Below are 23545 nucleotides of genomic sequence, written 5' to 3' on the forward strand. Positions count from 1 at the left end.
CCGGATGTTGTGTGCACATTTCTGAAATAGCATCAGTGGACACCATGCCGAAATCACATTTATTGTTTTTTTTCCTTTTTCTCCAATTTTGTGAGATTATTTTTCCTTGTTGAGGCACGAAAAGCAGTGGATTTGGTCATGCAAACTTAAGTCTGAATCTCCTCTGCCACCTTCCAGCTGTGTGGTCTTGAGCAAGTTACTTGACCTTCCCGACCCTCAAGTTCTGAAAAAGTGGAATGGAGGAGGGGCTGTGACAATACCAGACTGTAGGGTGGTCCTGAGGGTCAGATGAAATTACGGATCAAGAGCTTCCCACCTTCGTGCATTCAGTAAATATGAGTTTGATGTCTTTCTAGCTTTCAGTTAAAAATTGTAAGACTTAATATATGGGTTTGAAAAGGTTTCTACAGATTCCTAGCCTAAGAAAAGAAGAATGGAATTAATGTGATCCTAAAACAGTTTAGGTAAAGGATGGAGTGCTGGGGGCGGGGGGTGGGGGAGGGGTGACCCCTAGGCTCTGTCATGTCCATCCTGTACCGTGGATCTTGGCTAAGTCCTGGGGTGCAAGGAAGAAACAGGTCTGGATAACATCCTCCAAATATGGTCACTCCTTAAAGAAGAAAAATTAGTATTTACTCATCCTGATCCTCTTCACCCACATCTCCCTGGAGTCTCACAGCAATCCAGCAAGGCAGGGCCAGTAGAATTGATAACATTTCCTTAAGGGAAATCTGACACTTGGCTATATTGATTTCCCCAAAGGTCACTTGGTCAATGGTGGGAGTTTTAACTTCAAGGTCACTTCTCCTTCCATGATATCATCCTGCCTCTCAGGAACTATACTTTGAATTGAGATGTGTGTAATGGACCAAATGCTCGTGTCCCCCCAAATTCATATGTTGAAGCCCCAAACCCCAGTGCGATAGTATTTGGAGGTGGGGCCTTTGCGAGGTAATTAGATTTTGATGAGGTCATGAGGGGAGGCCCCCCATGATGGGATTAGAGGAAGTGACCAGAACTTTCTCTCTCTGCCATGTGAGAACACAGCCAGAAGGCACTGTCTGTCAGCCAGGAAGCGGGCCCTCACCAAGAACTGAATGTGCCGGCACCTTGATCTAGCACTTCCCAGTCTCCAGAACTGTGAGAAATAAATGTCTGTTGTTTAAGCCCCCCAGTTCGTGGTGTTTTATTACAGCAGCCCGAGATGACTAAGATGACTAAGAAGATTATGATCAGATGTACATTTGAGGGTCATGGTGGCCACGTCTTTGAAGCCATGTAGTAGCAGCCTTGACTAGAGTGACTGAGGCCTCCCAGGACCCACTCTAGCTAGATGGGATCTCATGTGCCATCATTATTACGTCTAGAACTGAGGACAGGAAGTGGTTTCAACCCTAGATTTCTATTGGTGCCACTCATACTATTGTTAAAGAAATTATTTTGTGATTGTAATTTTTCCTAGGAGGCAACTCTTTGAAAAAAATAAATCAGGGGCTGGCCTGGTGGCGTAGTGGTTAAGTTTGTGCACTCCGCTTCAGCGGCCCGGGGTTCGCAGGTTCAGATCCTGGGCTCGGACCTACGCACTACTCATCAAGCCATGCTGTGGTGGTGTCCCATCTAAAGTAGAGGAAGATGGGCACAGATGTAAGCCCAGGGCCAATCTTCCTCACAAAAATAAATAAATCAGATTTGAAATGGAATCATTTAACTTTAAGTTAGGAAATATTTGGGCATAAACTGCATTGTACTGATACCTGAGTGTGATATCTCTCTGTTGAAGCTTTGTAAAACATTTTGTACGACCAAATGTGGCTCTGGCCAGTACCAGGCCACTTCCTGTCACTGAGAAGCAGTTTTGTGTGGGTGAAAGTACAGCCACCTGAGAGCCAGGAGACGGACGTGCCATCAGCCAGCTCTGCTACCCGCTGAGTCACCTTGAGTGGTCATTTCATGCTCTGGTGAATCTCGGTGCCCTCATCGCTGGAGGAGGTAATCTGTAAGATCTCTTTCAGCCCCAAATGAAACTGGAAAGAGGGGTTCAATCTAGTAAATACTGCAGCCTTCATTCTGTAAAGCAAAAATGAGTTAATCCATGAAAAATGGTTACAGCAGTGCCTGGCATGTGGTTGCTGCCTTATAAATGTTAGGCACTAGAATTATCATTATCATTATGCCAAGAGCACTGAAACCAGGGTGGAGGGCTGAATTTAAAGATCTGGTCTGGAGCAGAGCCAGCATTAGAACCCCAGGACTCGGATTCCAAATTCAGGGCTCTTTGGCTTTCTCCGAAGGTTCTTAGAATTCCTTGTGGAATTGAGAATAGCTCACTTACCTCTGTGGATGATGGAATAAAGGACACAGTCTTCACTTCATGATGCAAACATTTATTGGAAATCTGGGCCGGGATTAGGAAGGTAATTCGGGGCCTTTGCCCACAATATTGCTAGGAGAAACACATCCAGGGAACCAATGTAGTAAGTGGTTCAATAGTAACCTTAACAGATTCCTGGAGGAGGGAGGGGTTAGTTCACAAGGAAAGTTCATCTGGGTTGTTTGCAAGGGAAAGTTTCATACCAGATGATGTTGATGCTAAACCTCAGAAGGCAACTAGGGTCTCACCAGATAGGATGAGCAAAAGTTCACACCGGGCAGACGACGCTGCATGGCTGCAGAGTGGAGCCTCAGAGACTCCTGGCACATTGGGGTCACGAGTGGTTTGTGTAGTGGGGGCTTGGGGAGTGTGTGCAGTGGAGTGACAGATGGTGACACCAGAAAAGTGGGCTGGGCCCAGATTCCACAGGACCCTGAGTGCTAGGCCAAGGAACATAGGCTTCCCACCGGGCAGTGTGTTCCAGCTGTGTCTGGAAGAGGTCCAGGATTCTTAAAGCTGCCATGGCCCCAGAGGGGGCGGGGCTGGAGGACTTTAGGGCAGGTTCTGAGGCCTCTGTCCCTGCTTCCCCTGGAGCAGCTCAGATTTTCTCTTTTATATCCTGGGGCTCCTGGTAACACCCCACTGGAAAAATTGGGGCTTCTCCTGCTTATAAAAAAGGGTTGAAATCCACTGTGTAGGCAATAGTGAGGAGTCAATAAAAGTCTCGAAGCCAAAAAAGTGAGCCGATTGGGTCTATGTTTTAGACAGCTCACCCTGGCAGCAGTGTGGAAGATAAATCAGGCAATGAGGGAGGGAAATGGGAGACGGGGCCAGCTAGGAGGTTGGTTCAGTTATCTGGCAAGCAAGAAGGAAGTGTAAACCCGAACAATGGCAAAGGGACGGGAAGGCATAGATTCAAGGCACAGTTCAGAGGTCGAGGGACCACGACCTGAAGGTGGATTTGATCTGGAGGAAAAGGGTTTCTAACCTGGGTGCCTGGGCAGATGGTGAGGGGCAGAGACAAGAGGTCTTAGTCTAGGTGACCTTGGAAACAGTGATCTTGGAAATCAGGTGAAAGAAGCTGTAATAACAAGTGAACCCCACCCTGAACAGCAAACAGAATGTCTGGAAGAAACTGACAAAACTGGGAAGAGAAACCTTTTCCTCTGAGGGCCTGGTGAGAAGGCTCTGGGCCTTGGAGTGTGACCAGTCCTCCTCACCTGCATCGTTCTCGTCTGATTAAGACCCTGGAGGATGACAAGCTGGGAAGCCTCAGTCAGCTGTTCCACAGGGCAGATGAAAGAGATGTTTTGCAAATGCTGATCTGCCAAGCTTTCCCTTGATACTAAGAACAATCAGCCTCCTTTTTATTTGGCAGAAAAATCCTCAGTGTATTTCCCTGGAGGCCTCAGAATTTGGGCCTTCTGCCAAATGAAGACCTGGGCCTCTTCGTTTGTTGGAGACTTGGAAAATGTGGCACAGTTTTGACTAAATCTGATCCCACAATTCGAATAAATCTGTGGGATGGCAGTGTGCTCTGGGCCCTTCCTCAGAATGACTGTTAGTTGTGGTGACTTTAAATCTGATCCCTTAGCAAAGCTCCTAGATCTTCGATGGATCAAAGGGGAGCATTAAGCAAGAGCTGCTCTGTCCAACACACCAGCCAGTGGTCACACATGGGTATATGCACTTGAATGTGGGTAGTTCAAGTTGACATGCGCTATAAGTATAAAATACACACAGGATTTCAAAATCTGACTATGAAAAAAAAGTAAACTATCTCAACGCTTTTTTAATATTGGTTACTTGTTGAGATGGTATTTTGAACACAATGGGCTAAATAAAATACATTATCAAAATTAATTTCATATGTCATTTTAATGTGGCTACTAGTAAATTTAAAATTGCATATGTATGTAAGATATATCACGGTATATTTCTATTGGACAGCGCTGCTCTGGATAATTAAGGGTCCCCAATACTCATGTTGTAAGTGAAAGCTTTCAACATCTAGGTAATTTTTATTTTATGTAAATTTATTGCTTTGAAATCACCTTTTCTAAGAAAATAATATTTGGGTCAGAAGTTTTTTTTTCCTCAATGGCTGGATGATAGGGTAAACTATTAATTTTCAAATTTCAGCTTTGCAGTACAATTTCACAGGAATTCAGTTCTTTTACGCCCCCACCTCCACTTTTTCCTTGCTACACAGAAAAGCAGATGCCCCGAAGTCACAGTATCTGAGAACACAGAGCAGGGCCACTCTCTACGTGTGCCTACTAGATATAGATTCATTAAAAATACCAGACCCACAAAACAGTAAAAAAAAGAAAAAAAAACACTATGCGAACTCCCAGGGCAGTAAATGGAAAACCTATGTTAATGCAGTACTAAGAAAGAAAATTCTAGCCTAGAAACTTCTTTTTTGAAAAAAAAGAAAATAGCGGGATAAGAGCCTGGAAATAGGAAAGTTAAGTTCCCATGGAAACAAGCATTTATCCACAATGCAAATATTCCACATGTATGAGAGCTTGTATATGTAAAGTGATGGCTGACACATACCGAGCTGAGCATGCATTGGAAGCTTGCTCTAAGTGCTTTGTATGGAAACCTGGCCACGCAACCCCAAGTAGGGATTCTTCTTTCCTGAGCCCCAGAGAGAGAAGCCCAAGTTCAGGAAGCTAGTCAGCAGAGGAGACAAGATGAGAACCCCGGCCCCCACCCCTGACCTCGGCACTGTAGGGCTTTCTGAGCTAGCGCTGCATAATCATGGCCAGAGAAAATCATGTGTGGACAAGGGAGCAGGAGAGGATTTTAAACATTTCTAATTCTGCTGCATTTGAGGATTTTGATGTTTCTCACATTTGTAACTGTGGTGCACTTGAAAGCGGGAGAGGGTAATTAACCAATTCTTATGAAGAAAGGGAGGCCTCAAAATAAGTACTTTCTGAGCTGAAAGTGAGTTCATTTCGACAGGGAGATAACAGGATGCCATTACTGGATCACTCAGCAGTGACACAGGAACACAGGACCCCGTGATAAGTTATTTTTGAAATTTTATCACAAATAGTTTGTAACGTTAAACATAGGAAGAGGTTTTCCCAGTGGAAACTTGGGAAAATAGTTGCACTTAATAACTTATCCAATTTGGAGTTACTTCTTCATCCTCAATGTAACATAGATATTACATTAAATTTTTTTTTTTTAAAGAATGTGCTTTGTTGAAACTTTTAAAAAAATGTGTGGGTTTTCTAAAGTTCTGTTTTGCTAGAATTGAGCCTGGAGTTTCTAACTTCAAAGGGAATTTGTTTTCCAAAGAGGGGAGAGCGGTCTGCCATACAAGTCTGGTAATGGATATTTTGCTGTGACTGCTGACTCTGCGTGTACTGTAATATGTTGTGCCTTGTGACTCCTTTGCTGATGTTATCAGCAGGGAGGGCGCCCTCAGCCCCCTAAAATTCCAGCCTCTGCCTCCAGCAGGCTTATCATACCATGGAAGAATTTTCAGCAGGCGGCTCACAGTGTCCTTTTCACTCAGAGCCACCCACACGTAGGGCTGGCGTAGAATCCCAGCAGCCAGGGGTGGCTCTGTCTCTGCGCTCAGCAACCACTTCTGTCCACAGGAACCTCACAAAGGCGCCTTTGTCTACCTGCCTGGGTGTCTGCAAGGCCCCAGTTCTGGGCAGTCATGAAGTGGCCTCCTTTCTGTATGGACTAGTGCTGCTTCTTCAAGCCTCGGTTCGAGGGAAGCCTCCTCTGCCCTCCCTGACCCATGAAGTCCCCTGCTGTACACTCTCATAGCCCTGTTAGAGCACAGCGCCTCCCCTTGGTGGCTTGTGTCCATTGCATGGCTGCACTTGGTGAATATTTGATTAACAAAGTCCTCCGCCAATAAGCCCCATGAGTGAATGGAGGTGCCTGCCTTCGTCACTGTCACTCAAGTATCTCCAGCGCCTGGCACGTTGTAGGCACGTGGCATATATTTGTTGAATGAATTAAATAAATAGTTGGCTGCACTAAAAATTCAGTGTCTAACCACAGCTGAGCCCCCACGATGGGCGTCAATCCTTCTACGCGTGTACATGCACCTACTGCATAGTGATTTCCCATCTTCCCTTCTTGACTCAAGCCCCCGACTTGGCCCGTTCACTCTTTGTTCCTGTTCTCAGCCCCTATATTTTATACAAGATCAAGGTTATTAAAGTGAAGTTCCTCAACTTCCCCTTCCTCTGGACCTTCAACCATTTCCTTCTTCTTTTCTGACTCGGAGTAGAATTGTCCCTATCCCTTGCCAAAGCCAACTCCCGGTACTCTGATCCTGCCCCTTCATTCTCCCCCAGGCCACTGCTCTATCCTCCATCCCGTATCTCGACTCTTGTCTCTCTCTCTCCCCACCAACTCCTTCCTCTCATCTTACAGCCATGCTCAGGTAACTCCCATCTTCCAAATACATCGACCCTTGGTAGTCTACCTCTAGAGCAGCGCTGCCCAGTAGAACTTCCTATGATGAGGGAAATGCTCTCTATCTGTGCTGTCCCATATGGAGGCCACTAGCCACAGGTGGCTACTGAGCACTTGAGATATGGCTAGTATGATTGAGGAAATTGAATTTTATTTTAAGTAATTAGATTTAAAATTAAAATAGACACATGTAGAGCCAGCCCTGATGGCCTTGTGGTTCAAGTTCGGAGCTCTCACCACTTTGGTGGCCTGGGTTTGTTTCCTGGTTGTGGAACCACACCACCAGTCTGTCAGTAGCTGTGCTGTGGCAGTGGCTCGCATAGAAGAACTAGAAGGACTTACAACTAGGATATACAATTATGTACTGGGGCTTTGGGGAGGCAAAAAAAAAAAAAAAAAGACACATGTGGCTAGCGACCTCCATATTGGACAGCACAGCTCTAAAGTGTAAATTCCAAAATCATATTCTTGGGTTAAAATAAATTGCACTTGCACCACTTCCTAACCATATGGCCTTGGGCAAGCTACTTAAGTTGTTTAAGTACTGAACTTTCTCATCTAAAATTGTGATAATGGTACTAAGGTATGGAGTTGTTGTGAATGAGATAATTCATGGTATTACCTTTAGCACAAAGTGTATGCACTCACTGTGTCTTTGTGGTTGTAATCATCATCTTCATTGTTATCCAATTATATTCAGATTGTTTTTTCAAGCTCCAAGTCAAGATGCTTTAATGACAAACAAAATCAGTTTAGTGGGTCTTGACTAGCATTTTTTTAAAAGAAATTAACTAGAGTAGAATAAGAAATATGAGTGCCTCTCATGTAATAGAGGTAGGTATTAGTTCATGACACATTTGTTTCTATATATAATGTAGTGTGTACCAGGCAGTGAAGTAAAATATATTTCTTACCATGAGTTACATTAAAAAAATGTTGTGTTTCTCTAGAAGTGTTGCTTTAGAGTTGAGAAGGTCAAGATTGATATCCCAGAGGCCAGATCCAATGGCCTGCTCTCAGTCTTATCTTGATTTCCCTATGCTATTTGGCACTGAGGCCCACCTTGTGTTTGACTTTCTTTTCTCGGTTTACCTTTTCTCGTTCCCATCCAGTGTTTCTCTGAGGGCTACTTGCATCAACATGCATAACTCCAGGAGTGTGGTGACATGTGATAGTTAGCCTCCAAGTTGCCTGTCCACCCACGATTTTGTCTCCTGTTACCCTGTGAACTCTCCTCCCACACTGAATAGGACTCACCTGCATAATCAATAGGATTATTGCAGAAATAGGACTTTGCAGAAATGACAAACACGACTTCTGAGGCTGGGTCATAAAGAATATTGTGGTCTCTGACTTGGTCTCTTGGATCACCTGTTCTAGGAGAAGCTGGCTGCCATGTGTTGAGGACACTCATCTTGAAATCAGATCCTCCAGCCTCGCATAAGTCTTCAGATGTCTGAAGCCTGGCTGACAACCTGCCTTCACCTCGTCAGAGACCCCGAGCCAGAGCCGCCCAGCTAAGCTGCTCGCAGATTCTTTCTGCTCACAGCAACCATGAGATCAAAATTGTGCTGATTTAAGATGCTACGTTTGGGGTAATTTGTTATGCATCAATAGATAATGAAGGGGGTATGCTCTTTAGATTGTATGCTCCTAGACCCTACCCCAGGCCTACTGAATCTGGTCTCTGGGGAGAGCCTAGGAAATTGCATGAATATTTCTGGGTGATTTTTTTATGCTCTACCGGTTGAGAACCACTGCTCTTTTTGTTTTTCACTGACTGCCCTCCCTCTTCTTCCTTCCCTCCATTCCTCCCTTCCCCTATAGCACAGTTCCCGAAAGTTCTATCCAGGCCTCTTCTCTTTCTGTTGTGCACTCCCCAGGCGAGCACATCCGTTCAGTGGCTTTAACCAACAGCCTTGGAGCAACTCGTGGGCCTCTTCTCCCACTCGGAGCCCGCTACAAAGCTCCTGAGTCCTAATTTCCAACTGCCTGCTGGATGTCGCCTTAAGGATTTCCAGCAACTCAAATTCAGCATGGAATTTGTAACTATCCTCACAACACCTCCTTTTCATTTGTGTTTCCGATTTTTGTTAGCAGTTTATAGCTTAGTCTCCTCGACTCTAAATCTGCATATCATCTTTGCATCCTCTTTTTCCCTCACCCTCAACACATCCTGATCTCTGAGATCTGACAATCCCCCTCTTCAGAGCCTCCCATGGCTACTGGCATGGCTCTGGTTCCCATGTCATTATCCCTTAGCTGGCCTGTTGGGATAACTGCTCCATTATCTTCTCACTCTACTCTTTCCCACCACCTCTTCCGTTCCAACCTTCATTCTTCCTAAAAGACTAGTGTCTGGTACAACTGATCATGATATTTCCTCACTCAAAATTCTTTGATGGCTCTCCACTGTCTTTTGAATAAAGTTTAAACTCCTCGGTGTGGCATGTAAGGTCGCTAACAGTGTGGCCCTAACAGGACATTCCAGCCGTTATTTCTAAGAGCGTTCGCCCAAACCGCCCCTAGACACACATACTCTCTAGGCACAAGGGGTTATCCATAACTTCCCAAACATGCCTTGGAGTTGTCTATATCTCTTCTCATACTATGATGGCCCCTAGAGAATTGAAATTCTCCCTTGAGAATAAAAAAATCATAATATAAAGCCCATTGCAAAATGTACTTGTGATGCAATCTACAATGGTAGATGTGATCCACTTTGCACCCTCTCCTCCCAGTTCCCAAACCAGAAGGGGAGAAGGCAGGGTGAGGGTGTGGATGCAAATCCCATTGAGCTTTGTATAATGGACATGAAAAAGGCATTTTCGGCTTCTGTGGGTCTTCACCTGCTTTAGCTACACTGGTTGTACTTCTGTGAAAGACATACTCATTCATTCCTTGAGCTAGTAAGCTTTTATTAACCCTTTCCCAGACATCATGGTGGATATAAAGATTAAGACCTAGTTCCTGCTCTTTGTCAACTTAGATATACCTGGTAGATAGTAGCAATTGCCAGAAGAAAGATATTAAAATATCAGGGGACTTCAAAGGTAAAGGACATCACTTCTAAGCTGGAAGGGTGGGGAGTAGAGATAAGTTATTGCCTATCTCCCTCCGTTGAATGTTAAGCCCCAGGGAAACAGCATCTTTGTTTTGTTCAATTCTGTATTTCCAGGACCTAGAGCAGCATCCCGCACAGGGTAGGACTCAATACTTATTTGTTGAATGAATGAGTGACTGAATAAAAAGATTGTATTATAAAAATTGTAGGTTTAGGGGCCGGCCCTGTGGCATAGTGGTTGAGTTCAGTGTGTTCTGCTTTGGCGGCCCGGGTTCACGGGTTCGAATCCCAGGCATGGACGTACACCACTCATCAGCCATGCTGTGGTGGTGACCCATATACAAAAAAATAGAGGAAGATTGGCACAGATGTTAGCTCAGGGCAAATCTTCCTCAACAACAACAACAAAAAAAAGTGTAGGTTGAGGTTCATAACTGTGAGCTTCTTGAAGGCTGAGATGATATCTATTCACATTTTTATGGATTTGCATTGTGTTCAGCAGATCTTAGGCACTCAATAAATGCTGGACGAATGTTGAATAAGTGATGCCATAGTGGGGTTTGTTTTCTTCCCACCCCTTCCCCTGGTGTCATTAAGTATTAGCCTTCCTGAAGAAAATATTCGCGCCACGCTGAGAGTGGTTTTAAAGGTAAGAGTCTTTAAGAAACCAGGGAAAAAAGGCAAGGTGATAGAAGATGAGACAAAATGAAAAGATCAGGAAAATAACATTTTTAATGTAATTAACTACTGAAAGTATTCTGGAAAGCACTGGTTTACTTGACCTGGTAGTCAACTGAAATGGAAAATTTAGCTATAGGTGGTGACATTGTTAAACTATCTCATTAGCAACATTTGTTTGATTTAATCCAAGAACCGAATATTGCTATATAGAGGTCAAAGCTTAAAGTATTGAAAATGTATCCAATTCAGAATTAAATACAAAGGCTAAAGGCCCAGAGAATATTTCTGCTGCTGTCCTTTTTCTTCCTCCCAGAGATCTAAGTTTAACTAACTGAAATTTTATTCTAAGTATCAGATATTTATGCCAGGCTCTGAAGTGGCAGCTATCTTTGCATATTGAAATTACTCGAGGCTTGTTTTAGTGAGAAGCCCACTGGGTGCAGATTAATTGCTGGGGAAAGAATCAAAGGCAAGAGAACATGATGGTCTTTGCCCTATAGGAGCTTACCATGTAAGCAGGTGAAACAGATATTTAAACAGCAAGAAAAAGAGCAAAGAAATACATGAGTTCAGATTAATTTACAGCCTTTAGGCAAAACCTGCTAGTCGCTCATTGAAATCTGAGCTTTCCAGGGCTGGCCCGGTGGCGCGAGCGGTTAGGTGCGCGCGCTCTGCTGCAGTGGCCCGAGGTTTGCCGGTTTGGAACCCCGGGCGGGCACCAATGCACCGCTTGTTAAGCCATGCTGTGGCGGCATCCCATATAAAGTAGAGGAAGATGGGCACGGATGTTAGCCCAGGGCCAGTCTTCCTCAGCACAAAAAAAAAAAAAGAGGAGGATTGGCAGATGTTAGCTCAGAGCCAATCTTCCTCACAAAAAAAAGAAAAAGAAATTTGAGCTTTTCTTCTCCTCCAGAAAGTTGTCCCTGGGACTACATTTCCCAGCTCCCTTTGCATCTATGTGAGACCATGTGACCTCATCCTGGCCAATGGAATGGCAGAAAAGATGTGGACCACTTTTAGACCTGGCCCATACATGTCATACCCTCCTTCTCTACAGGGTGATGTAAAAAAAAAAAAAAAAATTTTATTGTGGTGTCTTGACCCAGTTTTGAGGTCCTAGCTTGAGGCTGGTCAGTTTCTCTTCTTGAGCAGTGAATTAAGTCCATAGCCCCAACCACTTCCCTTATTGGACATTCATGCTCTGGGGCCCCTACACACACACCTAATTGCCCCCAGAGCCAAGTACCAGACAACTGGGGATAACCTCTATGCCCTAGAGCCCTCCAAAATTATTCAGATTTATTCACATTATTCAAAATTCACAGTGAGCCCATGAAACCTAGCTAATCCCACCCACTTGCCATACATAAGCTATGCCCTAGAGTTCCAGCTTGCTGTTACTCTGTCCCTGGGTACAATCCCCTGTGTGGCCCTGCCTAGCAACCTTTTCTCATTTGGAGCTCTAAGAAACAGAGAATTCTGCATTTCATCTATCTGAGTGTTATTGTGTTGGGTCCTACCATCTTTAAATCTTATAAAACAGCTGAAATGGCAAAGATCAGAGACTCTTGGAAACTATGCATTGAAGATGACAAAGTTCCCTTCTGCCTGGGTTCCTGAATGACTGCTGTGGAGTGGACTTCCTCCAACTCCCCCATCCCTGCCCCACCATCATTGCTCTCCACTGGCCTACGAAAGATAAAGAAACTTCTACCGTGTTGGAGCCATTACTTGTTTTAGCTTATCTGTAATGGCAGTCTAGACTACTCCAATTATTATAAGAAAACAACCAACCCACTGCTAAGGATATAGTGTGGGATGAGGAAGCTTCCAGAGAGACAGAGGAAGCCACTATCCCAATAACCCCTATGAGCAGGGGAGCTCAATGTTGGTCTTTTACAAAATGGCAAACTAATTTAGCAGTTAATGTTTACTGGGCATCCCTCCCCTCCCCTTCCAAGGGAAAGCCTTCAGTCAAAGGATACCTTATGTAGATAGATCTCCATTATCTCTATTTTCAAAAATAACCATTGAGAGAACACTGTGTTCTCAAAGTTAACTCCATGTCGTCAAGCTCCAAGTTCATTCCTACCTTTTCCCCTTCTGTGTTTATCTTTATTCCCTCCTATCTTTTCTTGTGCATTTCAAATTAACTTTTAATTACCTAAGCATTACATAATCGTCTCCTCATCAAAAATATATAAATAAATTAATTAAATAATGAGAATAAAATAAAAATCATAGAAATAAAACTAAAGTATTCTTTGAGTATCCCTCTCCAACAATTCCATCTGCTCATGTGCACCCAGATGTAACCCCACCATCTTCTGTGCATCATTTCAGGCTTTTTCCTTTTGTGTTCACGTTAATCTATAGAAAAATCTATGGTATTGTTTTTTCATAAATCATATTTTACAGTAAATTTTGTTGCACAATTTGCTTCTTTCACTCAACAACAGTGTTTCATAGAGCTCTCCATGTTCCTACATGGAAATCTAATTTATACCTAATGGCTACATAGTATTCCTTAGTGTGACTATACCACAATTTATTTAGTCATTCCATTATTCAAATGTTTTCCAATTTTCCACCATTACAAAAATATCTGCAATGAACATCTTTGGACCTGCTTGCCTGAGCAGGTACTAGGTGCTGAGTACTCTTCAGGAGCTTTCCAGGTGTGATCCCATGTAACCCCGTCAGCCGTTGTGTGAGGTAAGTACTGACATCATCTTCATTTAGTGCATGAAGTGTTTGAGCCAAACTAGTCAGTGTTTCTTTAGCAGTAAAAAATGAGTGGTGCAATTGCAGGGTCAATTTACCCTCCCCTATAGTGGTCAGTATACCCTCGCCTATGTTTTAAGAGGACCCAGGGTTTGTTTTAATCTAGTGTGTTGAGACATATAGACATGAAAATGACTGTCAGGAAGGAACATGTTTTTTAGACTCACAATTCCCTGGAAACATGCATGGCAAGTCATGCAGGGCCACACAGGGAAGCACCAGGGCTGGTAAGGAGGTGGAGGGAGGGAGGGGTGGGGTAAAGAATGTGGGAAAGAGCCCATATCATGGTTTTCATGGGAAGGCATGGGTAAGGCAGGGTAAACAGGTTTAGGATTGGCTAGTTTGAATAATTTCAGTGGGCTCTGGGGCATAGGGGCTGTCTCTAGTTGTCTGGTACCAGGCCCTGAGTGTGAGAGCTCATGATGGAGGTGGTGGGGTGTGCGGGCTCTAGTTTACTAGCTCTAGGAATCAGCTAGCCGTGGGGAGGGCAGTCTCTTCAGGGTCAGCAAGGCCCCAGGTGTCAAAGCATCAGAACACAGACAATAAAAGACATGGTTAATACACAGCAATTGACACTCTGACCGGCAGAATATGGGCATTCCCTTTTCCCTGCAGCATAACTAAACACTTGATACTATCAGACCTATATTTGTAGTCCATCTGAGGAATGAAAACGGTGTCTGTTGTTTTCATTGGCATGCTCTGATTAATTAATGATGTTGAGTACCTTTCATGTATCTATGGGCCAATGGTGAATAGTCCATTCCTGGCTCCCTCTCCAACTGATTCCCACTCCTCCACAGTCTTCTCTCTTTGTCTTCAGACACCAGCCAAACTTCCCTGCATGGCTTTCCCAGCCCTTATAGACGTGGACGAGCTGCTTCTCAGAAGTTTTACTTTTTGGCAGTTCCCAACTTGCTTACTAAATTCCATCCTTGGTCTCTGTCCCCACCCCCTCCCTCGTGGTCTTTGCACAGCCTGTTCCCTGTGCCTGGGAAATTCACTGCACTTTCTCTCTCCTTTCTTCCCCTCACACGCACACACACACACACACAGACACAAACACACACACAATTCTACTCATATGACATATGAGGTCACCTCTAGGATCCTTTTCCAGGACACCTCCTCCTATGTGCTTTCCAATCTTAGCACTTAGCCCATGGCCCTGTAATTGCAGATTTATTTTTCAACTCTCTCCATAGATTGTAAATGTGTTGAAGACAAAGATTGTGTCTTCTTCATTTTTGTATCCTCCACACTTAGCACAATGACTGAACCATGTCAGGTACCCAGAATATACTTTGAATGGATGGAAGAATGGATGAGAGTGTGACTGAATGAGCACATTTATCCTTTTCACATCCCAGCCCCTGAAGGGTGTCTCCTTGCCAAGTGTGTAATCCGCCCAGGGCAGAGGGGGTGGGTGGGTCAGATGCTTTGAAAATTCTACATCTGCATTCAAACACAGCATCCTGTGCAATGCTAGGCTAATGTTCTAGCATGTTCTGAGCTCATTAAATGGGTTGTGGTTGATTGTATGTCTTCCTAGATTTGCGGGATTGAGGAAACCCAGAGAGAAGAAGGTGAATTGGCTCCAGTCTCTGGTTTTCAATGTCAGAGAGAGATTGGTGGGGATGGTCTCCTTTCCCTCTAATATTAACTAACTAATGCAGAATAATAATTCTTGATTGCTCTACTGTCTTCCAGGCTCTGTGCTCAGCCATAGGTGGACCAAGTAGGTAAACACTGTTCTTGCCTCCAGAGAACTCACGATTTGTTCAGAAGCGTGGGCAGGCAAGCAGCTCATTGTAACAGTCTGTGCTACACGCATGCAGGAGGGATGAATGGAAAGGTGCGGGGTGTGGGAGGTGCTGCATGGAGGTGATGTGTAGACATGGAGGTTGAGTAGGATTGTGGAGCACTGGGCCATTGAAGCTGGCACTCTGGCGCCTCAGGGGCACAGTTGCTGGGAGGTGATCAGGAGGGAGGAAGAAAGGGCCATAGGGCATAGAGTGGTGGAGTGTAGTTGATATGATGCTGGACATCGGTCCTTTCAATCACTTCCTGTTCAAGTCCCATCATGTCCCTTCTCTGCTCGCAAACCTCCAATGGCTTCTCTTCTCACTCTGAATAAAAGCCAGATCACTGCCAAGGCCTCTAAGGTCCACCTCAGTCAGGAGACCTCTCTGACCTCAGCCCTCCTGGTTCTCCCCATCACTCTCTCTCTCCAGTCTCACTGATCGCCTTCCTGTTTCCTGTACATGACAGGCATGCTCCTGCCTCAGGGACTTTGCATCTGCTCTCCTCTCTGCCTGGAAATGCTTTTCCCTCAGAAAACTGCATGGCTCACTCCTACACCTCCTTCAGATTTTTACTTAAACATTACCTTCCCAATGAGGGCGTCCCTGCCCACTTTATTAAAAACCACAACCTCTATCCTTGCACAGGACGTGTGACAGACTGCTAGTTTCCCTTGTCCCTTCAATCCATTCTCTTCTTCCTTCTGGTCATTTGGTTGCCCAATAAAGACTACATTTCCCAGCTTCCCTTGCAGCAAGGTATGGCCATGTGACTAGGTTCTCACTAATGATATCTGAGAGAACTAATTTGTGTAACTCCTGCCTCACTTGCTTGAAAGAAAATTGTTTGCCTCAGACTTCCTTTCTTTACCACCTTCCCTCGGGCTGGACCCCAGACACGCTGGTGATCCAACTTCAACCACACACATGAAGACAGTATCTTAGGGGATGGCAGAGCAATGAAATAGGAGGAATCTGGGTCCCTGAATGACTCTGTGGTGCAGAGATGCTCCACCTACCTACAATGGTAAGACATTCACAAGAGAGAGAAATAAACTGCTATGTAAGTTGCTGTATATTTGGATCACTTTGTTACAACTTAGCCTGTACTCTAACCTACACATCTCCTCTACCCATGCCCTGATTTATTATTCTACCTAGCACTTAACACCATCCAACACACCGGATGTTTTCCTTCTTTTGTTTATCATCTGCCTTCCTTAGCTAGAATGTAAGTTCTTCGAGGGCATGGATTTTTGTGTCTTTTTCACTATTGCATCCCCAGCACCTAGTCCAGTGTCCAATTCATAGTAGGTGCTCAATTAATATATTTGGAATGGAATATTTTTGCCCACTGAAAGTGAAATCAAGTCTATGCCACAAAGAAAGAGCTTTAGTAAATTTTGAAAAATAATCCTAGGGCAAGAGGTGGGGCAGGGAGAGGATGGGGGATGGAAGGGAAAAATGAGTGAAGAGAGTGAGGAACTTCATGCACAGAGGGTAGAGAGAAGGGGTGAAACTTGAGGAGGGCTGGGGTCTTTAATCTCCCTAGAAAAGCCCCTTGAGCTCTCCTACGTTTGGGAGGGAAACTCTGGGGCTTTGCTTCAGCTCCTCTCCCAATTGGTATTGGTTTTGGAGTCAACTCCTCTATGAGAGAAGAAGAGAGATTAAATAAGTTTTCTTCCCATGTAGTAGGAAGTAAGTCATGCTCTCTTCTGTACTCCCATCTCCCCTCCTTCTCTTCCTCTTGAGAAAAAGATGTATCATAATGTATTCAGGATAACTTGTCTTATAGAATCTTTGAGGTGGAAGGCATTCATAACAATAGCTGTGGAATGGTGGAAAAACTATTAGGATGGAGTCAAACTGCTTTAGCTTTAAGTCTGAGGCCTTCTTTGGCCAAGTGGTCTTGAGCAAATGGACGGATCTCCTTTGTCTTCATCATCCTCGCCTGTAACACAAACATAACACTGGCTTTTTATTTTTGTTGTGAGATGTTATGGGCTGAATTGTGTCCCCCCCAAATTCATATGTTGAAGCCGTAACCCCCAAAACCTCAGAATGTGACTGTATTTGGAGACTGTTATTGTTGTTAGTGCCATGGAATTGATTCTGACTCCTAGCGACCCTGTGGACAGCAGAGCGGAACCCTGCCCAGTCTTTTCACACCATCCTCTCCCCTTCTGGCGCTGTATCAGACAATGCTCTGCTGCTATTCATAGGGTTTTCATGGCTGATTTTTTCAGAAGTGTATGTCCAGGTCCTTCTTCCTAGTTTGTCTAGTCTGCAAGCTCCACTGAAACGTGTCCACCATGGGTGGTAGTATTTGAAATACCACTGGCATAGCTTTCAGCATCACGGCAACGTGCAGCTGCTCTATTATGACAACCGACAGACGGGTGGTGGTGTTCCCTGATCAGAAACGAACCCAGGATGTGGCAGTAAGAGCCTCAAATCTCAACCACTAGACCACCAGGGCTGGCTACATTTGGAGATAGGGCCTTTGAAGAGGCAATAAAGTTAAAATGGGGTTGTTAGTGTGGTCCCTAATCCAATATAAAAAGAGGAGATTAGGACATGGGAAGAGAGATACTAGACACTTGCACACACAGAGGGATGACCTTGTGAGGACACAGCAAGAAGGCGGCCATCTGCAAGCCAAGAGAGAGGCCTCAGAAGAAACCAACACTGCCAACACCTTGATCTCGTATTTTTGGTCTCCAGAAATACGAGAAAATAAATCTCTGTAGTTTAAGCCATCCAGTCCGCGGTATTCTGTTATGGCAGCCCTAGCGAACTAATGCACGAGATAATGTGGAAACTAACAAAATGGTATGCTGTGTCTGCCCTCTAAATGCTTGTCTTCTTAAGTTGCATTAATAGAAGCAAATTATTTAAAATACAGGATGTGCCAGCACTGTCATATGCTGGTCAGAACCCACGGAGTAGAAGTAGAGTCCCCTTTTGAAAACAAACTTTGTTGGGGGTGGGGGCCACTGAAAAACTGGGTCACATCCAGAGAAAGGCTATAAGGCCAATGAGGGGTCTAGGAATTGTCACACTGATGGAAGTAGTTAAGTTTAACCCAGAGAAGGGAAGATTCAAGGGGACATGAAGCCATCTCCAAAAAGATGAAGTGCTGTCTTAAGGAAGAGGAATTCGATTTAGCTGTGAGGGTCCAGAGGGGAGAGACAGAACCAGCGGATAAAAGTTTCAGGGAGGTAGATTTCAGATCTATATAAGGAAGGCTTTTCTAAGAGAGGCAAATATAACAGGCTTCCTCAAGGAGTATTCGATGAGGCTGGATGACCACTTCTTAGAAATGTCAGAGAGGGGACTCAAGCACAGACCCAGTGTTTGGACCAGATAAACTTGAATGTTCCTTTCAATTCTGATATTCTCTGTACAAATGGATTGTACTCCAGCTGAAGAACAGATTTCAATAGTACTTAGATATATCTCTTATGATTCTAAAAACGTACACGGTTAACAAATATTTTTGAGCTTTGTCGATTTGCTGGCTTATTAGAAAAGCTTTAGAAAATTTAGTGAGAAAAAAATGCAATAAATATTCAAAGGGTAGAGGTCGGTCACAGGACCTTGGAAATGTGGAAAGTCCAACTAAGATTTTAGACCCCCAAAGGACAAGCTTTAGCAGGAATGAATTTGCGCTAGTCAAAATGTTAAACTTATTCTGTGCAAAGCTGTCATCTCAGTTTTACTAAGTATAAAGAAATCAATAAATACACGGAGCTTGATTTATCTAGTAAAAGTTAATCTATAAAGAATTTGTTAAAATTACTGCCAGTAAGAGTCGACACAGTAAAAGCTGTAATTTCCCGACTACCATCAGAATGGGAGATTTTGGGAAAGCCGATAGAAGCAAAGGATGATTTGGTGGCGCTATCAGAAATATGGTTTTCATATCCACGAATTGCTACAGAATAATGGGGTGCCACTGGTTCTATGCTGCCTGTCGGCACCATCTCATTAGCTCACACCCCTTAACTGGTGTGGCTGGAACATTGGCCCTCGGAGCCAGGCAGGCTGAGAAAGGCCAGTCTTGCAGAGGGAGACAGCGGACGGCCAGGGCCAGGAGGGAGTGACAATCGCACCCGCTGCGGGGCGAGCTCGGGCACCAAAAACTGAACAGACAGCACCGATCAAGCGAACTCTCTCCACTGGGGGCTGGGACACCAGATCCCCTCGATCCCCTTGGGTTCTGATCCACCGCCCCAGAAGCCTCCCCGCTCCTCGGTACCCAACCTTCTGCAGCGGTACCAATCCCTCTCGTCCTCCTCCCCCCAGGAGAGCGCCCCTTGGGCGGAGGTTCGGAGGGGCCAGTACATCTCCAAGACAGGCTGAGTCCTCGCGCACAACGCCTGCAGCTCGCAAAAGGGCAAAACCAAGGAAGTGATGGAGAGGGAAGAGCGTCATTCAGGCTCCAAGGGGACAAGCAGAGCCTTAGCAGGAGTGGAGGGGGGGTGGAACGCAGAAAAATAAGAGATTTTAGCAAATGGCCGCCCCTCGCCCCGCCCAAGTTAACCCTGTTGGTGGTGAGGGTCCGGGGTGGGACCGGCCGGGCTGCGCACTCTTGATCCAGGGTTTGGAGCTCCCGCCGCGGCAGCCTACAGCGCTCTCCCGCCCCGCGCCGCGCGCCGGGGGCACCAGAGGCCGCGTGGAGGCCGCGGCGGGCACCCGGGCTCGCGCGCAGCCCAGGCGGGGACCGCGGTCCAGCGCCAGGGAAGGGGCGAGCGGCCCCAGGCGCCATGTGTGTGCCAGAGCGGCCGCCCGGCGCCTGGCGCCCCGACAGGTGCAGGCGCGCGGGCTTCCCATTGGTCGCGGCGGCGGCGGGCCCCTTCCCCTCCCCGCCCTCGCCGGGCCCCTTCCCCCGCCGCGGCGCCAGCTCGGTCGGCGGAGGCGCGTGCCCGTGTGCGCGCCCGGGCCGCGCGCCTCCGCCCTGCCCCCGCCACCTCTCCCTCTCCGCGCCGCCGCCGCCGCGCGCTCGCGAGCTCAGGTAGTGGGCGCGCGGGCGCCTCCTCGGGGGCGCGCGGCCGGGCTGCCGTCCTCCCCCCACCCCGCACCCGTCCGCTCCGGGAGCCTGGGGAGGGAGCGCGCGGGCGGGGGAGCTGGAGCCGGGCGCCGCCGCCGCCGCCGAGGTTTCCGTCTCGCTGGCTCGCGCAGCGGCGGCAGCAGAGGTCGCGCACAGATGCGGGTTAGACTGGCGGGGGGGGAGGCGGAGGAGGGAAGGAAGCTGCATGCATGAGACCCACAGGTAAGACCGAGAGCCCCGGAAGGGGCTTTCCATCCCGGGGAGGCGCGCGCAGGCGGAGGAGGGGACTTGGCGCCCGGGTCTGCTCCCCAAGGGAGGAATTTTTTGACAGCGCAGAGAAATCTCATTGGGGGCAATAGAACCCATCCCGATCCTGGGGAAAACCGGAGAAGTAGCTGGGGGATCCGGTGCCACATCGTGAGATTCCTGAGAGTGGAATGTATAGGCCCGGAGAAAAGTGTTTTTTCAGCCCCGAGACGCTGGACTGCTTTAGACTTTCCTGTCGTTGTCACAGCCTCTGAATCCCCGGGACCGGCGCAGAGCCACTGCGCGCTAACCCCTGCCCCCGCTCCCCTCCTCCATCCCTCCCGCACACGCAGCATCCCGCGGCGGCTGTTACTCAGTGTACCCCGCGCTGGGGGGAAGCGGGGGGATCTCGCCGTGGGAAAGGGGGCGGGGGCCGCGCTGGGGAGGAACGAGGATGGAGCCGGGGAAGCCGAGGCTTCGGGTCCCGGGGCGGAGGAGGGGGAGCGTGGCCCCCGGAGCCCCGGCAGCCTGGGGTATTGTCGTATTCGCTCCTGGTTGCAGACTCTTGCAAGCCGGATGCCCTCTGTGGATGAAAGATGTATCATGGAATGAACCCGAGCAATGGAGATGGATTTCTAGAGCAGCAGCAGCAGCAACAGCAGCCTCAGTCCCCCCAGAGACTCTTGGCCGTGATCCTGTGGTTTCAGCTGGCGCTGTGCTTCGGCCCTGCACAGCTCACGGGTGGTGAGTGACCCCGCTGTCACCGGGAGGGGCCCCGGGACGGCAGGGAGGGGGAGCCTGGATGGCAGGACAACCCTGTTACTTCCTCATACATCCAGACTTCCGGGGTACCCGAGAACCCGAGGAGCCCCTGTGCCCCAGCCTAAGACCACTCTTATTCAAAACCCCTGGAGTTGCCAGAAAATTCCTCTGTGGAGCCCACACAGATTCACACACCCACGTGGTATCTGGGGCTTCCCACCAGCTGCCCAGCCTGGCTTCCCTGAAGGAAAAACAATAAGCTCGGCCCATTATTCTTACTTTGGCCCAGAGAGAGAGAGACAGAGGGAAAGTAAGTGGTGTATTTGGGGTTAAAGTGTGTTTGTGGACCTTTGACCCTTGTCTATGCCCTTAGCAGACTGAGATCAGGTTTCAGCCTCTGGAATTAGGCCAGAGTTGCAAGAACCACATTTGTAAATGTGAAAGGTCTAGAAAACATGGCCAGACTGGCTGAAGAACAGGTTTATTTGAAAGTTAACTTTCTCTTTCCGTGGGAGGTGGTATGTTCAGGCTTGTCTGTGCATGTTGGTAGTGGGGGAGGGGATGCAGAGGTTCTTCAGATGTGTTTCTGGAGGATTGCTTGGTTTATCCGGCTCTGATTTACAGGGGAAATAAAGTCAAGTGCTTTTCTGTGAAGCAAAGTTAGCTGAAATAAAATTGACAGCCTCCCTCTCCATGGGTGGCTAATCTATAACATATTCAGTTCTGGGGGAGGGCGCTAGCTTTCAGTTGTGGTGGAGGAAGACAGGCGGAGTTCCTGTCTGAATTTCGGAGCCTGAGTCTCTCTGCCTCCACTGCTCATGGCTGTCCATCATTGCTGTCCATTCCAGATTTTCTGTGAGAGTTTGCCGATGTGGGTGTATTAAAAGGACAGAATCATGTTTCCGGAGCTGAAATACTGTTAATATGTAAATACATTATAATTGGTGGAAAAAACAGGTATTGGTTGATATAAATAAACCATTGTAGTGTTTTAAAATATTGCTGTTGCAGAGAATGCAAAGGTGAAGATGGAAAAAGATGAGTGAAAAATTAGTGAAAGTAGGGGGAGGGGAACAACAAGTTGGGCTTTAACACAGAGTAATCGATAGCTCAGGCGTTCCACTTAGACATCTGAAAGATGCCCAGGGTATAAAGGAGCTTTCTGTGATGTGCATGTCTGTCTGAATTAGTGAGAAAACCCTAACGGTTTGCTTTGGTTGGGGACCAATTTGGTTTCGGTTTTTAACAAGGGGTGACTTTTTTGGTGCTCTTGTTTTGATAGAAATGTCTCTGAGGCTAGTTTCCTCTTTATGGAGAACAAGGTCACATGGGATGCCAGGCCAGCACCTGTGTGGCCTGCCGGGGCTCAGGTCATAGCCTCTGTCCAGCTATAGACATTAGCTCCACTTCACGGGTGGTTGAGAATAGGTGGGCAGGACAGCATGAGCGGGGCTGGGTCACTCCCTTCTCTCTTCTCTTCTCTTGCCTCCAGTTCTAGCTTTCATTCCCTCCTCCAGGTCCTTGTGATTTTCCATCCTCATGTCCCTTTATCCATTATAGGTGACAGATTTTTTTTTTAAAGATTTTTTATTTATTTATTTATTTTCCCCCCAAAGCCCCAGTAGATAGTTGTGTGTCATAGCTGCACATCCTTCTAGTTGCTGTGTGTGGGACGCGGCCTCATCATGGCCGGAGAAGCGGTGCGTCGGTGTGTGCCCGGCGTCCAAACCCGGGCCGCCAGCAGCGGAGCACGCGCACTTAACCGCTGAGCCACCAGGCCGGCCCTATAGGTGACAGATTAATCAGGGTACATCTACACGTGTCTTGACTGTTGTTATGGAAGTATGAGGTCTGAGCACAGCCTGGATTTGAAGGCTGTGCTCTTGGTTCTGCTGTTTCTGTTTACAGAGCATCCTCCTCAAGGATCTCAGAGCTCAGTGCACAGCATGGCCCCCTCAGTCTCACGTTAGTCACCCGTGCGGTTGTACAGCACGTCTCTTATCCCTCTCTTCCGAGGGGAGAAGATGTCAAGCAGAAAGATCCAGAGCCTCGAAGAAGAAGGTGGGAGTGAGAGTTGCCGGTCACGTCTCAGTTTCAGAGCTCTTCCTTTTCAGCCACTCGTATGCTGCAGGAAGGCTAGCCATCAGCTTTGTTTCATCTTGAACTCCTGCGGGCTGAGAGTATGATTTCTGGAAGAATATTTATCATTTCAGAATTCCCCGTGAATCAACAATTTGGGTGGAGAAGGGTGGTGGTGGGGATGTTCTATGGAGTTCGCTGTGCAGAGATTTCTTTCTTTGGAAAGAAACCCACGTGGAGGC

The 23545-nt window shown here is 46.8% G+C and overlaps 1 protein-coding gene across 2 annotated transcripts in view; it reads left to right on the top strand.

The window, feature by feature from the left end:
• Positions 1-19914: 19914 nt before the first annotated feature.
• SUSD4 (sushi domain containing 4) overlaps positions 19915-23545 on the top strand; it is a 123228-nt gene continuing 119597 nt past the window's right edge. The window contains exons 1-2 of one of the 2 annotated variants that reach the window (XM_058533645.1): positions 19915-19976; positions 21024-21206. In XM_058533645.1, coding sequence (XP_058389628.1) covers positions 21059-21206 — 148 coding nt within the window. In that variant the 5' untranslated portion in view covers positions 19915-19976; positions 21024-21058. Of the gene's footprint in view, positions 19977-20199; positions 20439-21023; positions 21207-23545 lie in introns of those variants that run through there. The other variant, XM_058533644.1, reaches the window with a different exon arrangement.

This window comes from Diceros bicornis, chromosome 38, assembly GCF_020826845.1.
Source record: "Diceros bicornis minor isolate mBicDic1 chromosome 38, mDicBic1.mat.cur, whole genome shotgun sequence".
Taxonomy (NCBI): Eukaryota; Metazoa; Chordata; class Mammalia; order Perissodactyla; family Rhinocerotidae; genus Diceros; species Diceros bicornis.